General features: G+C 41.3%; 1 protein-coding gene across 7 annotated transcripts in view; it reads left to right on the forward strand.

The window, feature by feature from the left end:
* The first annotated feature begins 9,262 nt into the window (after nt 1-9,262).
* bun (TSC22 domain family member bunched) overlaps nt 9,263-14,661 on the forward strand; it is a 104,972-nt gene continuing 99,573 nt past the window's right edge. For all 7 annotated transcript variants that reach the window (XM_070289131.1, XM_017170053.3, XM_070289133.1 and 4 more), the window contains exon 1: nt 9,263-12,313. In XM_070289131.1, the coding sequence (XP_070145232.1) occupies nt 9,333-12,313 (2,981 nt within the window). In that variant the 5' untranslated portion in view covers nt 9,263-9,332. The remainder of the gene's footprint in view (nt 12,314-14,661) is intronic.

Here is a 14,661-nt window from a genome sequence, read left to right on the forward strand (position 1 = left end):
CCAAAAACCCCGCAAAAAAGAATGCCAAACAGTCCGAATGGCAACAAATTCAAACGAACGTGTATGCAGAGTGTGACTGAAAGCATTATTAATAGAGAATGTCGGCAGCTAAACTCACACAAGCACACACAAAGACGCACACACACACGCAAAAGGGATATAAAAGCAATAAGAACATTCATCTTCATAATTACGGGCAACGAAATGAGGAGAAAGCCCCCAAAAAAGAAAGAAAAGAGAAGAAGATGTGGAATATGTAAGTGAGGAAATTCAAATGAAACGGCAAAGTTTTGCATATGCGATGGGGTATGTGTGTGTGGTGTGTGTGAAGGTGTGCATGTGTGTGGGAGTGTATTTTGGGGGGAAGAGAGAACAGACAGCCTCTTCTGCTCCAAATACACTGTAAGATATTTCTTTAAGAACTAAATAATTTATGATTGAAGCGTTATCTATAATAGTCATTTACATAATTTTATAAATTATATTTTTAATAAATATAAGATATTAAATTAATATTTATAAAGGAATCCTCCCTCCATCAGATAATCTTGCCTTTCTCTCAGTGTAACCCGCCTCACTGAAATGGCCGTCTTATGGAAATGACAGTTAAGCTCGTCGACGCTGGTCACCCTAATGAACGCTCGAGAAAGCAGCTTCCTCTCGTTCGGAATGCAATCAAATGGAAATTGTTAAAGAAAAGCAAAAATGCCCGAAAGGAGGAACGTAAGCACGCTTGACTGGATTCCAGGACTTGGCATTTAACGAGGGTGCAATGCATCGGTCTGCACTAATTACGCACAAAACATGTCCGGCAAAACCGTGGAGTGTTGCTAGTAAAACGTATAAAATAAAGGGGAGATTTTTTTGGGGGAGTCTGGTGGTCCTGGTCCTCAGGCGGCGTCGCTGTTTGTCCGTTGTTTTTCCTTTCCTATCCTTCGGTCCAGTCGCTGCAATTTGAATGAGACGGTGTGTGCGAGGGGGTGTCGCCTGCACTTGGTATCGCTGACGGGTGGCTGGAAAGGTGGCAGGGGGCGGGGCCGAAAGGAATTAATTCTAATCCCGAACACGTTCCGGCGCAGACGGAGTGGTCAGTTGTGTGTATATATATCCATATATTCGACGTACATGGTGGGGTCTCAACTGTCGAAGGGTGCGTCGATCATTAGCGTGATTTCTTTTCGCCTTGACATCGATGGGACGATGCAGGAAAATCCGTATGACTGAATGCCACACTGAACATGGGCGCAGGAGTTGCGTCTTAATTTTGTTTTTATTTAGTAGCAACAAATTGAATTTGAGAATCAGAGGTTGATAGGGATTATTTTTATATAGAAATGGTAATTTCAATACTTTTATTGAAAATTTTATTTACAATTCTTACTAAATTACTTTAACTTAATCCTTAAATTCACGTCTTCTTGAGTTTATATTATTTTAATTAAAAAAAAAAACCAGACGTAGATATAACTATATTTTAAAAATATTTTTTCAGGAATTTTAATTTTTAATTTGAATTGAATCTCTCAAGTCATCGCATATTGCCAAAGGCTCTGTTTTTTACTTATTTTCATTTATTTAATATTAAAACATCGGCACAAATTTGTATAATTTTTGGAAATTTAAAAATTATAAATATAATAATTCTTTAAAAATTGTAACATTTTTTTGTTGGCCGTCATAGCTAAATTGCTTCGGCTGTTGATGGTGATCAAGAATATATATAATTTATAGGGTCGAAAATTACTCCTTCAAATTTAAATATTTCGGACGATCTGGCAATGCTGATCGCTCATAAAAGGAAAGTCTGGCAGCTCTGCTGCGCTGCCAGACTTCCCGTTCACGAGCCATCAACGCTGCCAGACTCCACTTTTATGTGCATCCAAGTTCCCACCCTTTATTTTAGCCAAGTTCCACACCGTCGACTTGGACCCTAAAAAGGTAATTTTTAGGGCATTTATGAAATGGCCGGATGGTATTTCTACGGTCACACTGGTTTTTTGTATCGCGGTCACACTGGTCGCTGGTCTCCGTAAAAATTTCAAGGTGAAAAGAATTTTAGTTTTGTTATTGATAATAGCGAGAGAGAAACGCTTTAAAACATAAACTATCGCGGAACGATTCGCCCGATTATAGGACACGCGGTGCTGGCGAATTCGAATTTGTCGAAACGGGAAAAAAGCGAAAAAGGCTGAGAGGCCAGCGCAAAATCGAAGAAAAAACTGTGTATGTGCGTGCGTGTGCTTGTGTGAGTGTGACGTGTGCGTTCGCTGTATGTGTGTGAGAGAGCGAGGCAGCGCTAGGTGGTGCTTGTGTGTGTGCCACTGCTGCTGCTTTGGCCGTGTGTGTGTGCGTGTAAATTGAATAAGAAAACGGAGCACAAAAGGCACTGATGGAAAATTTATATGCGCTGAAAAATTAATTTATTTGCAAAAAGCCAAATAGCTGCAAAATGTATTGTGACAAGCGGAGAGAATTGCGAAAAAGTTGTGGATTGCCGACTCTCCCAAAGAAGAGAGATAGAGCGAGCGAGAGTGAGAGACTTGTATGTGCGTGTTTGAGTGTTGTTGGTGTGTGTGCGAGCCGCCTTTGCCAGGAAAATAGGAAAAACCTCGCCGAAAGTTTTGCAAAAAAAAAAATTGTTGAATTCGATTGTTTGGCGATTTCGTTCGTGCTCGTTTTTTGCACAAAACTTTTTTCGCCAATCTTTTATGCACGCTTATTCGTTTATTTAATACCTCTCGCTTTGCTCTCCTTCTTTCTTTCTCTCTTTTCCCCATTGCCATGCTCTCTTCCGCTCTCCGGCTCGTGGTGCTCTCCGGCAATCTCTCTCTCTCTGTGCCTCTCTAGTTTTTGCTTATGCCAGCCAACTGTCAAAACTGTCATTTACCTTCCTTTTGTCCGATTAGCAAAACGCAACGAAAAACTAAAATCCAAACCGAATTTTAAATTGTCGCCGTTCGGTTGTTGTTATTTTTTATACCTCGCTTTATAAACAAGTTTAATTTCGCGTAATTCGGAACGAACGAAAGATAGAGAGAGGTAAAATCTGAAAATTGCCGCAACAAATCGATCAGATAATGAGCACCAAATAAAAAGTACAAGAAATCAAAAGAAACAACACGGAAAATTCAATGAAACAACGCGGAATATACTGTGCAGAAATTGTGTAATTGTGTGTCTGCTTTTGCGAGGTGTGCCTGTGTGTGTGCCCATCCTTTTTGCTCTTCCTCCTTTCCCCTTACTTTCGCACTGATGTTGTGCAGCTTGCACTTTGTACCTTGGAGTTTCCACTCTTTCATTCTTAATACTCATTAAAAACGAAGTAAATAAGTCTCCTTCTCTCTTTTTTTATTGCCTTCTTTTGCCATTTGCTTTTGTTTATAATGTCAGCTGGCTGAGTTTTGTTTATTTTGTGTTTCTATTTCGCCTTGATTGTTTTGTCAAGTGTCTTGTTATTCTCCTTTTTTCGCAAAATTTTACTTGTTTGCAAGCCGATATTATTGTTAATAATTTTTTTTTGTGTGATTTTCGTAAGAAATTGGAGTTTCAAAATACGAGTTATTGATTTTTCGCTTAGCTCACAAGTGCTTTCGTGTATTGTTTATTTTTAATAAGGCTTGGCCGTTCCAGTAACACACCAAATGAAATTGTATTTCGTTGTTCAAGTTCAAGTCAAAACTAAATCGTATTTGAATATTCCTTTTCTTGAACTCTCTTCCCTTTAATGAATATGAATATATCATTTCTACTTTGGTCTTAAACCAGTCTCAATATTTTTGCCAAGTATCGATAACTCTGATTGGCTTTGCCCGCGCCCTTGAACCCTTAAACAACATCATCTCAAAGGCTGTGACGATCATCCCTCCGATAGGATCTCAGATTTCAAAAGACAAACAAACTTCAGCCCAGAGCGCCCCTTCTTGTTGGCCCGCGTGGCAAAAGTTTTGCTTCCTTTGCAATCTGGACTACTTTGTAATAGTCACTGGACTATAAGTTTCTGTTTGGAAATATGATACGGTCCTGACTCCGCTCGGCACATGGCACAAAAGTTTGGCAGCTTATCCAAAGGCTTAGAGTAAACAACTTTTCTCATTCGCTAAAGATCCCAACTTTTTTTTATAAAGTAGTTTTAAATATGAACAAATAAGCCTGGTTTTCATAGACCTAAGGTACAAGGAGATAAAATGTATGTGCAGACAGTCACGTCTACCAAACACGGTTTCAATCCGCCCTCCTCACACATCTTTTGTACTCGATGTTGTAGTGTTCTAATTTATTTATTTATTGGTTTCACTTCACTTATTGTTATGGACAGTGTTGCAATCAAGACGATACCGATCAGCTGTTGGTTGATTAGACTTTTCTAGAGTTAATGAGAAGCTTAGTTAAACTATTTTTGTAAATAATGAATAGTTTAATACAAATTTGGCTTTTCTTTGATTGCTTTATGCCACCCAGCCTCTTGTCTAGGGTATTTTCACATACGTAACATTAAGACCACATTTTCCTGTTTCCTTTTATAGCTTTTATTACTTAAATTTATACTTTCAACGTCTCAATTCGATTGAACAATTTTATTTGATTCGATATTGTATCTGAGTATCTCATGGATGCAGCATTGTCATTGTATCTTTGACTTGTTGTTGCTTCATCTGTGTCGCCTTTCTTTTCTCTGGCTGTTTTATATCGTTTGATAAACATTTTCATTGCCTTCTCGTGGTCTCTCGCTCTCGCTTCCCATTTCTCTTTCGGGTTCTTTCACTTCCTCCTACAACGCCTTCGTTTTTCTTTTCCTTTCGTTTTCCTTTTTTTTTTTTGCACTGTGAATCATTTCCTTAAGGAGAGGAAGAGAGGGGCGAGGGGATGTCCTATTAAAAGGCAGATATGGAAAGAGAATGAAACTCGGATTGCAAAGTTTTTACTTAAAATATCTGATTATTATTGTGATATTATATGGAACAACAGTAAACTCTCTAAAATGAACAAAGCTTTAAACAAAATTCGCTAGAATTAATTTACACAGTGACTTGACTTTTTCAAAATAATATATAGTAGTTTTTTATTTTTAATTTACATTTTATAATATGTTTAACTTTTCTCCGATGCACTGCAAACATTTTTGGTACATTTTCCCATCTCGCTTATTTTCTTCTTCGGCTGCTGCTATCATCATCAATATTGATTACCGGCAGCTGTCCGCGAGAGAGACAGAGAGAGCGGCGGTTGCTCTCCAATTTGCACTTTTTTCGCTGCTCCTTTTGCGGTTTGCTAGGTATGCGGCCTCCCCCCGGCCTGCCCACTTGTAGGCGCCCACGTTCAAAGGAAGAATAAGTAGCAGAGGCAGGAGGTAGTGAAAAAGGAGGAGAGCGCCAACAGGCTCCCGCTCTCTCTGTCAAATTGCAATTTGCTCAACGCGCATTCGCTTGCTCTCTGTATTTCTCTCCCTCTCCGGTGCTATCTGTTGTAGTTGCTTTTTATTACATTTGTTGTAATTGCTTCGGCTGTTGTTGTTGCTGTTGGTGGCTTGCCATCGATTTTATGCTTTGTCGTTGCAATTAGTTCTTCTTCTGTTGCTTCTTTCTTGTCTGCACTTTTAGTTCTCATTTGCTTTGCCACATCTCGGCGCTCTCCTTATTATTGTTGCTTTTGCCTATTGAGGCAGTCAAAGTGAGAGAAGAGAATAAATCCTATTCTCTCCTTGTCTACTCTTTCCACCTTGTTGTTGTTGTGTTTGCGAAATCTGGTGCCTACAACGATACTTTGATTATCGGCTATAAAGGGTTAAAAGGGGTCCAAGTCGATTGTCTAGATTCTAGAAGTTGAGTTATTATACAAATGGCTTCTTAAACAAGGTGGGGCCGAATAGGGATTGTAAAGGATTGAATCCTTAAATTAATTGCTTTATGGTAAGGGTTAACAGTGTGGCCAGGGCGTGGAGAGACCGAACAGATGCATCAGAGTTCTACTGAAAAAAATAGTGTATCTACGAGATCAATTAAGTTTGTTTATATACTTTTCAATTATTTGTTGTTAAAATACAGATAAAAAAAGTTAAAATTTTTGCGTAGTTTTTTTTTATAATATACATTTTTAACTCCCTTACCCTAACGATCTCCGAAAAGTATTCAAATAACCAGAAGAGGCATCATTCAACACCTGTGTGGCGTGCGTCTCAAGAACAAGGCCAATAGACTCTTAAAGACCTAACAAACACCAGAGCCACAAAAAAGCCACCTTGACAGAGTGCTACGACCAATGTTGACCTATAACTGATTTTTTTCTCTCTTGCACGGTTGTTCTTCGGGTTTGCTGATTTTGTGGCTTCTATCTGTGTTTTTTGTTTAGCTAATTCCTCTTTTAGCCACGAAATAATCAGATTTTTTTGCGTCGTTTATAACTCGATTAGGCAAAAGAAATAAAACAAAATTAAGCTAGAGAGAAAGAGAATAAACGAGTAGCGTCAAGGTCTTGACTTTGCCTTCTGGCAGGGCACAAGCAGAGTTCAAACGTAACTACAGGAATTATTCGAATATATGTGCATATAGTAATTTGGAAATATAAATCTACTTTTACACAAATTTCATCTATATCTTACCCATATAAATAAAGGGAATTTTAAGTGTTACATTTAATTTTTCACTGTTATATTATTATGAAAATAATTAGCACATTGCAGTATTTCTAGAAATATTTTTAAATTTTCTCACAATTTTCTTCTACTAATTTGAATATATTCTGAATAAATAGCTCTTGTGGAGTGAACACTGTACTGGCACACACTTACTCACAGTCTTTTCTAACCAGTCCACGCAATTTATGAATGATCGTCAAAGCTTACGGTTATTAACCAACACAAGTACGCATAAAAAGGGGGAAAAAAACCGCGCGTGTGCCCCGAAAATGTTTGCAAACTTTTTTGGCAACTTTTTTTTTGCGTCGACTCACTTTGTGACTGCCGTTTATCTTTCTCTCATTTCTGATTTCCGCAAATGAAATCGATTAAATAATGAGTGGGAAAAAATCAATGCCGAAAGAAAAATAAATATTTAAATACTCAATTGCAAATGCAAAAATAAATAAGACGATAAACAAAAAGAAGCAACAAGAGAAAACGAGAGGAAAAAGATATATATTTTTGCACAAAAAGTTATTAAAGGCAAACAAACAATCGGGTTTTTTGCGTTAGTTCGGAAGGAAGCCCCTTCTTCTAATGTAGCACTTAACTAATTCAACAAAACTACGACGTACCCCACAACTCAGACAACTCAATGAAATCAATAATACAAAAAAAAAAAAAGGCGAAACAAAAAATAATGAAAAACACACAAAAGCATCATCAACAACATGGTCATGATGATGATAATAAACGAACATGAACTACGCAGTTATGGAATTTAACTAGATACTTATAGAAAATCATCCAATACAGAGAGGCAGCAGGTTGGGTTTAAACCTAAGGCCAGATCCCTAAAGATATGTAGATATTTGTTTAATCCGCTGAAAAATAAAGTTTGATAATGAAAAACATTGATACAAATTTCTTAGAGGAACCACTAATATTTCATTTGTTAAGACAATGGTCTTATCTTATCTTATCTTTTACTTTTTAAACTTGTAAATGATTACGAAATGATTACTTCGTTTTAAGACTCTTGCAACATTAACCGTTTCTTCTTAAAATGTAACCATTTAGGTCCAATTAATTAAGCAAGAGCAAACCCTTTATTGAGTAGACCATTATTAATGCTTGGCCACAATTTTAATGCATTTGTGGTAATTACCCAAATGAACGCTTGACAAATGTTTTTCCACTCGGGGGAGGTCTTCCCCGTCTACCTCACTCTTTCTCTCTCTCTGTGTCTCTAGCCCACGTATTACGTATACGTCGCGTTGTTCAGTGCAATTATTTACCTTATCCCTTGCCTTTCACCTTCCGCCTTTGCCTCGATCTTTGTGTGTGTGTGCCGGGCATATTGCTTCATGGGCATTTAATTTAATAAACAAATAGTAGAAAATAATATTTATGTTTAATGAATACATATATATCTTGTTAATTGGATTTAATTCTGACTGTCTCGGTTTCTTTCTGCTCTGCTGTTTCACAGGAATTTCATTTCTACAATTTACTGCAATGTGCTAGTAAACGGAACCGAAGAAATTGATTAATTCTACGAGAAAGCCAACAACAAAACGGAAATAAAAGATAAACAAAGAACCTGTGCGTGTGGAGAAGGGAGATGACAAGAAGGAAAAGTGCAACCCATATAAGTTATATAACATAGAAGCCTAAATCAAATCCTTAGTTAACCAAAATCACCGAAATATTTTCATAATCAATAAGTAAATATTTTAAGTGTGTGCCGCCATCGTCTTCTCTAAAGTCAAAGTCCAATCTTTTTAAAAACGTTACTTAAAATATTGAAATCAAATCGAATCGAATCAATTTGGAATTGAATCGATTAACCGATTAACAGCTGTGCTGTACACATGCACCACCTGTGTGTGTCTGAAGGGGTGCGCACGTGTGTGAGTGTTTCGTGGCAAGAAATATAATACACCCAGTATAAATTTAAACAAAATATTTAACAAAAGGAAAAAAAATTAAACAAAGCCAGGCGCTAGATGGCGCTGTCGCTGCCAAAGCCAGCTGTGCTCAGTGTTGTTGGTGTCCCACACACCACTACTAATACTACTAAGATTGTTGTGGCTGCCGCTAATAAAACGCGGAAAGGCAAATTATAATAGCATCCCCTAAATTAATTTCAATTTATTAGCCTAGCCCCAAAACCAAATCAACTCCCCAACAACTACACAAACGGAAAAAAAAAATAAGAAAAGAAAAGCCAAGTAGAAATAAACAAGAGTTTCGCGTTACTTACTGTTGTCGGTTCAAACTGCTTCGCGTCGTGATCGTCGCGATCGTCGCTAGTCCTCGTATCGGATCGGAACGGAACGGTATATAGTACGATATAGTGCGGTGTACGTATCGGATCGGATCGGATCAGTTGGCAGTCGGTGGCACCTGACAACGCAACGCAACGTTTAGACTAAACCTAACCGCTATTATGCATCGGTGTCGTGCTAAAATCGCATTCGAATTGGCGGGCAAGCAGCAGAAGCAGAAGCAGGAACAACAACTGACAGCTAACTAGCCAAAATAATTCAAATAAAACCATAAAAACAAAAACAACTAGACAAGCAAAAAAAAAAACTAATTAAATAAACCCTAGTTTATATCGAAACATTTTTCCGTGGCCCAAATAATCCAAGAATCGTCAGCAATCCTGGATTATTTGCTAAAGACTTTGCGGACGCTGAAATCCAATTCGATTATGGCCGAGAATCAAAGTGCGGCCAGCGAAGATTCGGGTCACCAACAGCAACAGCAGCAGCAGCATCAGCAGCCTCCACTAGCCAGCACCTCCTCATCAGTCAACGCAGCCAGCGCAGCAGCATCGACTTTAGTTAATCAGTCGCCCACTAACTCGCAGGCATCTTCGCCGGAAAACTCACAGGAAGCCCTGCCCCTTGTGCGCCGCCAGCAATCACCAGCAGCGACTGTTGCAGTAGTCGCCACCGGTAGCAATACCCCGCAGCAGCAGCAACAGCAGCGCAGCAGCCTCAGCAACATGTTTGATCGCACGGTTAATGCCAAGTTCAAGACATCGGCTGCCAATGCTGGACCTGGACAAAATCCTGGGCGCAGGAACTCCATGCTGACACCCGCCAAAGGAGCCAGTGTAGGCGGCACTGGCGGCAACATACGCAAGCTGACCAAGGTGAATTCGCTGACCAGAGACTATGCCATGTGCTATGGCCCCAACATTTACCAGAACAGCAACAACGCCGGCAGCAACGCATCAACCCTTCAGCGTACCACTAGCGAAAGTTTAAGGTTAAACTCACTTAAGAGTGTAACCCGGGCCAGCAGCAACACTAGCCTGCCCACGCCTACGGCCATGTCCACCTCCACATCGCTGGCACCCAAGTCCAGCAGCAGCAGTGGCAGTGACAGCAATGCAACCCCACAGCAGCAGCAGCAGCAGCCGGCTAGCGGCAACAGCCGCAGCCGTGGGAGCAGTGGTGACAAGGCCAGTTCACCCAACAACAATGGGGCACGCGCTGTGGGCGGAGCAGCAGCAGTAGCAGGTCCAGCAGTAGGCATAGGAACTGCCAGCCATCACCATCAGCCACATCACCACCATCATCACCATCATCATCACCAGCATCACCACCACCAACAGCAGCATCCGCACCAGACTAGCCTCAGCCAGGGACACGCCTCGTTGACCGTCGCCGGCATAACTAGTGGGGCCTCTGGTTCCGGATCTAGCGGCGGCTCTGGTGCCGGCACCACCACACGCAAACCAAAGACGACTTCCTCATTCGAGATCACCTCGGTGACCGTAGGTCATCCGAAGCTAAATGCTGCCGGCGATACGGGAGACGAGTCGGCCGATGATCTGGACGAATCTCACACGGATGATAACAGTCGGATAACGGATCTGGAGAACGAGACGCCCTCAATGTCGGAGGACACGTTCTCCAAGGAGGAGGTCTACTATGCCAACAATGCACTCAGCACGAATGCCCCGGTGATCCCGACCAGTTCCCAGTACGGTCTGGTGGTTGTGGATCCCATTGGTCCCTCGCTTGGCCAGACCATTCAAAATGTGCAGGTGAACGTGTCGGATAATATCATCAATGTGGTGAGTGCCGCCGTTACTCCCGGTGGCACCAAGAAGAAGGACGACATCAAGGAGACGCAGCATCGCAGCGAGCGGTTTAAGGTGGTCAAGATCGAGTCCACGGAGCCGTTTAAGCGGGGTCGCTGGATGTGCATGGATTACCTGGACCACTCCAGCGTGGGCAGTGGTAATAACAACGAAAAGACTGGTTCTTCTTCCGAGGCCACAACGGATGGCGTTGGTGGGTCAGATGCCCCGCCACAAAAGACCACCCAGAGCATGATCCTGCCGCCAACCCAGAAACTCAACGAGAATCACCTGGAGGCCAACTCGACCGATGCCAATTGGAACTATGCGGAACAGCAGTCGCAGCAGCAGCAATCGTCGCAGCAGCAGCACCAGCAACACTCGCAACAGCAGCAGCAATCCTCGCACCAGCAGCAACAGCCACAGATGAGTGCCACGCCCAGTGGGGTGATGACAGCGCCGGCCACAGTGGTGCATGGGATGCACCAGCTGCACATGGAGGCCCAGCAGCAACAGCAGCAGCAGCTCTTTGACAGCGTTAATGCCAATGCTAGCTCCCCCAATCCCCAGTCCGTGGACACCGGCAACATGGGCTATGCTCTCACGGCGGCCATGCAGCTGCAGCAGACGTTGCAGCAGTTGAAGCAGCGCGAGGAGGCCATGGAATCGGGCTATCAGAATGGCGGCGATGTTGCTGCGCCCAACAACAACAACAGCGGAGGAGGAGGAGGTGGTGGACCACCAGCAACAGCAACAACAGAATCGCAGCTAAGCACCAGCTATGTGGAGCAGCAGCAACCACTATCGCCGGTCCCACAGACACCTCAGATCACGCCGACATTCGCAGCTGTGGCTGCCGGGCAAGCAGCCCCCAACTTCCAACTGGAGCAGCAGCAGCAGCCTCAAGCCACATCCCAGATAGATGGTATACTTCCACAGTCATTTCCCCAACAACAACACCAGCAACAGCAGACCCCACAGCAATCGACACCACAGCAACAAGCCCCACCAGTAGCAGCAGCAGTAACGGCAGCTTCAGCAGGAGCAACTGCAGCAGCAGCCCCTGCAACTCAGCAACAGACTTCAAACACTTCCAATGCAGCGGTGACCACTGGCCAGGGTCAGACATTGCCGCTGTTATCACACATGACCAGCTACGAGCAGCAGCCATCAGTAGCCGGAGCAGGAGCAAGTGCACCAGGAACAGGCACAGCAGCATCAACGGCTGCTGTTGCCCCACCAGCGATTCCCACGCTGCATTTGCAAAGTGCTCCTGCCACAATTGCCGATCCCCAGCAGTTGATGGTGCCGCAGCAGCAACAGGATGAACATCAGCAGCAGCAACAACAACAGATTCCGCCAACAAATATCGCGAGTGCTAGTGCCAATAATAGTAATCTAAACCTAACGAATCCGAATGTTGTGGCCAACGCAGAGCCAACGAAAAACGCGCTGACCTTGACCGATGAACAAGTGAACGCCGCAACAACAGCAACAGGAGCTGCAGCAAAAGCCGCACCAGGAGCCACATCGACAACATCAGCAATGCAGCTACAACAGCTACAACAGCAACCAAATGCAGAATCCGAGACTGAAAGGTGAGTCACATGGCAAATATAATCTTTATTGAATAGTTTTATTCAAAAAAAAATTTCTTGGAATTGGTAAAACCATTTCATTGGGGATTTTCTAAGAAACTGATAAGAATAAATACAAACAATTGGTAAAATTTTTGCAATATAAAAGCATTCTGAAATTGAAAAACGTAAAAACTGAAAGGAAATTATCAAAAAAATAATTATAATTGAATTTCATCCAAATGTTTTCGTTTAAACCTAAAACCTTTCAATGGAAAATGGACGACGCTCTATCTTATCAGTTTTTCCCATTTTCCGTTTCAAATTGAAATTCTACGCGTTCGATTCATTCACAAAAACTTGTGATCACATTTACGACTGGAATTTCAGTCTTATCTCAAATAGTATTGGACTGATCAAATATTTACACAATTTAACACAAGACGCTGCCGCTTTGTCTACTCTTTTCTAAAGAGGGGAAGAGTCTTAATCAATTAAGACAAAGACAAAGGAGCGGCGGACCCCAAAAGTTATTTATGGACGGCAAAACCGGAGACTTTGGTTTGCATTTGACTATTTTTAGAACGCACAAAGCGTTGTTGTTTGAACAAGTTTTGAGAACGTCCGATGGCCTGATGGCTTGTTTAGTGCCCTCCCCTTGTAAATATTACACTGACTTACACATTTTAACTTGGAGATGGGCAAGGAAAAGATTAGCTAAAAACTCTTAAACTGCAAAATAAGTAATTATTTTTTAATTTTTTATGCCTTGAATATGTAGTACTTTAAAACCCCATAAAGCAAATAAAACACGTTAAATTTTAGTACAATTTCCATGTAGGCTAGTGTTGTAGTCTAGGGCTAGTTTCAGGTTCGTTTCAAATCGCTAAAGTGCCAACACGCGCCGCCTTCTCTTTCCCACTGTGGCTTAGCTGTCTCTGTTTCGAGCACAAGAAATAATTTCGCCACTCAAATAATTTGTTGTTGGTGACTTTTATTTTGTTGTTTTATTTTTATGTTTTTTTTTTGCTTTGTTTGTTTGCAAATTCGCCGCTACGTCCATTTGCTGGAATTGCTTGCTTAGGCGGGAAGCGTAAAAAACCGTAGAGCCAGAGAAAGACCGTTGAAATAGTAAAAAGAGATGGAGAAAGAGGGAGAGACCTCTAATAGAGGGTAAACCTCATTATAATAATTTATTTAATAAAAATTCATCAATGAAATTAGCCATGGAATGTGTTTAAACTTTTTTTTTGTGAGAACCAATGTGTGATTCTGTGGGGGCGGTGGCTCAACAATAGCAAAAACAACACGTGCGTGACACAAAAGGTCGCTTTAATTAAGTTCGTTTTAAAGCATACAAAAGTTTACTCAATTGCCATACACTGCAAAAATACGCTAAAATAGTAAATTGGCATTAAAGATATAAATTGAAGAAAATTACTGTGATAAATTGTAATAATATTCAAGGTTTATTAGATTAATTTAAATGTCTTCAAGTCTGCATGAATTATTTCCCTCGATTGGAAAGATTGCAAAAATCTACAATAATCCCTAATAAGTAATTTTAATTCATGGACTGTTCGGGGCAAAACAATAAACTGCAAATTGCATTAATCTTCCGTAAAGTATTACCAAATTATGAACGTTTTATTAAACAATAAAATGTTTTCATCACCAGCTGTTGATAATCTCAAAGCTTTATATCTCTAGAGTGTTTCCAAACTCATTGACCAACTTTTTTCGAGCTAAAACTTGGTGACACTTTTTTTTATTGGTGCCCCCGTAAGGCTGCTGATGACTAATTTGTTTGCCATAGAAAGAGCTTATTGGATGACTCACTATTTGGGGGGTTTTGCATTCATTCGCCGGCTAAATTGAAATGATTAAAACCTACATAGGAGGGAAATGCATAAAAAGCAGGGGATTATTTTGCAGTAGTTTACATTGAGCGAATGCCAAAAGATTAAAAACAGAGAGGGACGAGAGGAGACCAAAGTCAAGGCAAGTGAAACATGTGTGCAGATACTGAGATATACAGCAGAAGCTGTAGTAGATACAAAAGATATGTGTATTATATATTCTTGGCAGATTGCGCATTTGCGTGTGACGAAGAGCGGACGGAGTCAAGTGCCTGCCTGCCTGGCTGCAACCCCCTTGGATTCTCGTTTCTTTGTTTTTTTTTTTCTTCACTTCCCAAAACGAAATGCAACTGGAAAGATATGTAAAAAAAAGGGGGCTGAGACTCTGGCAGCAGCAAAAGGCAAATTACAATGAATTATGTGGCTTGGGTATTAAAAATAGCCAGTGGAGTGTGCAGCAGCAGCAGCAGGGGGGGTGACAACGCGTCGTATGAGTAATGCCTGGCAATA

Source organism: Drosophila kikkawai, chromosome 2L, assembly GCF_030179895.1.
Source record: "Drosophila kikkawai strain 14028-0561.14 chromosome 2L, DkikHiC1v2, whole genome shotgun sequence".
NCBI classification, from domain to species: Eukaryota; Metazoa; Arthropoda; class Insecta; order Diptera; family Drosophilidae; genus Drosophila; species Drosophila kikkawai.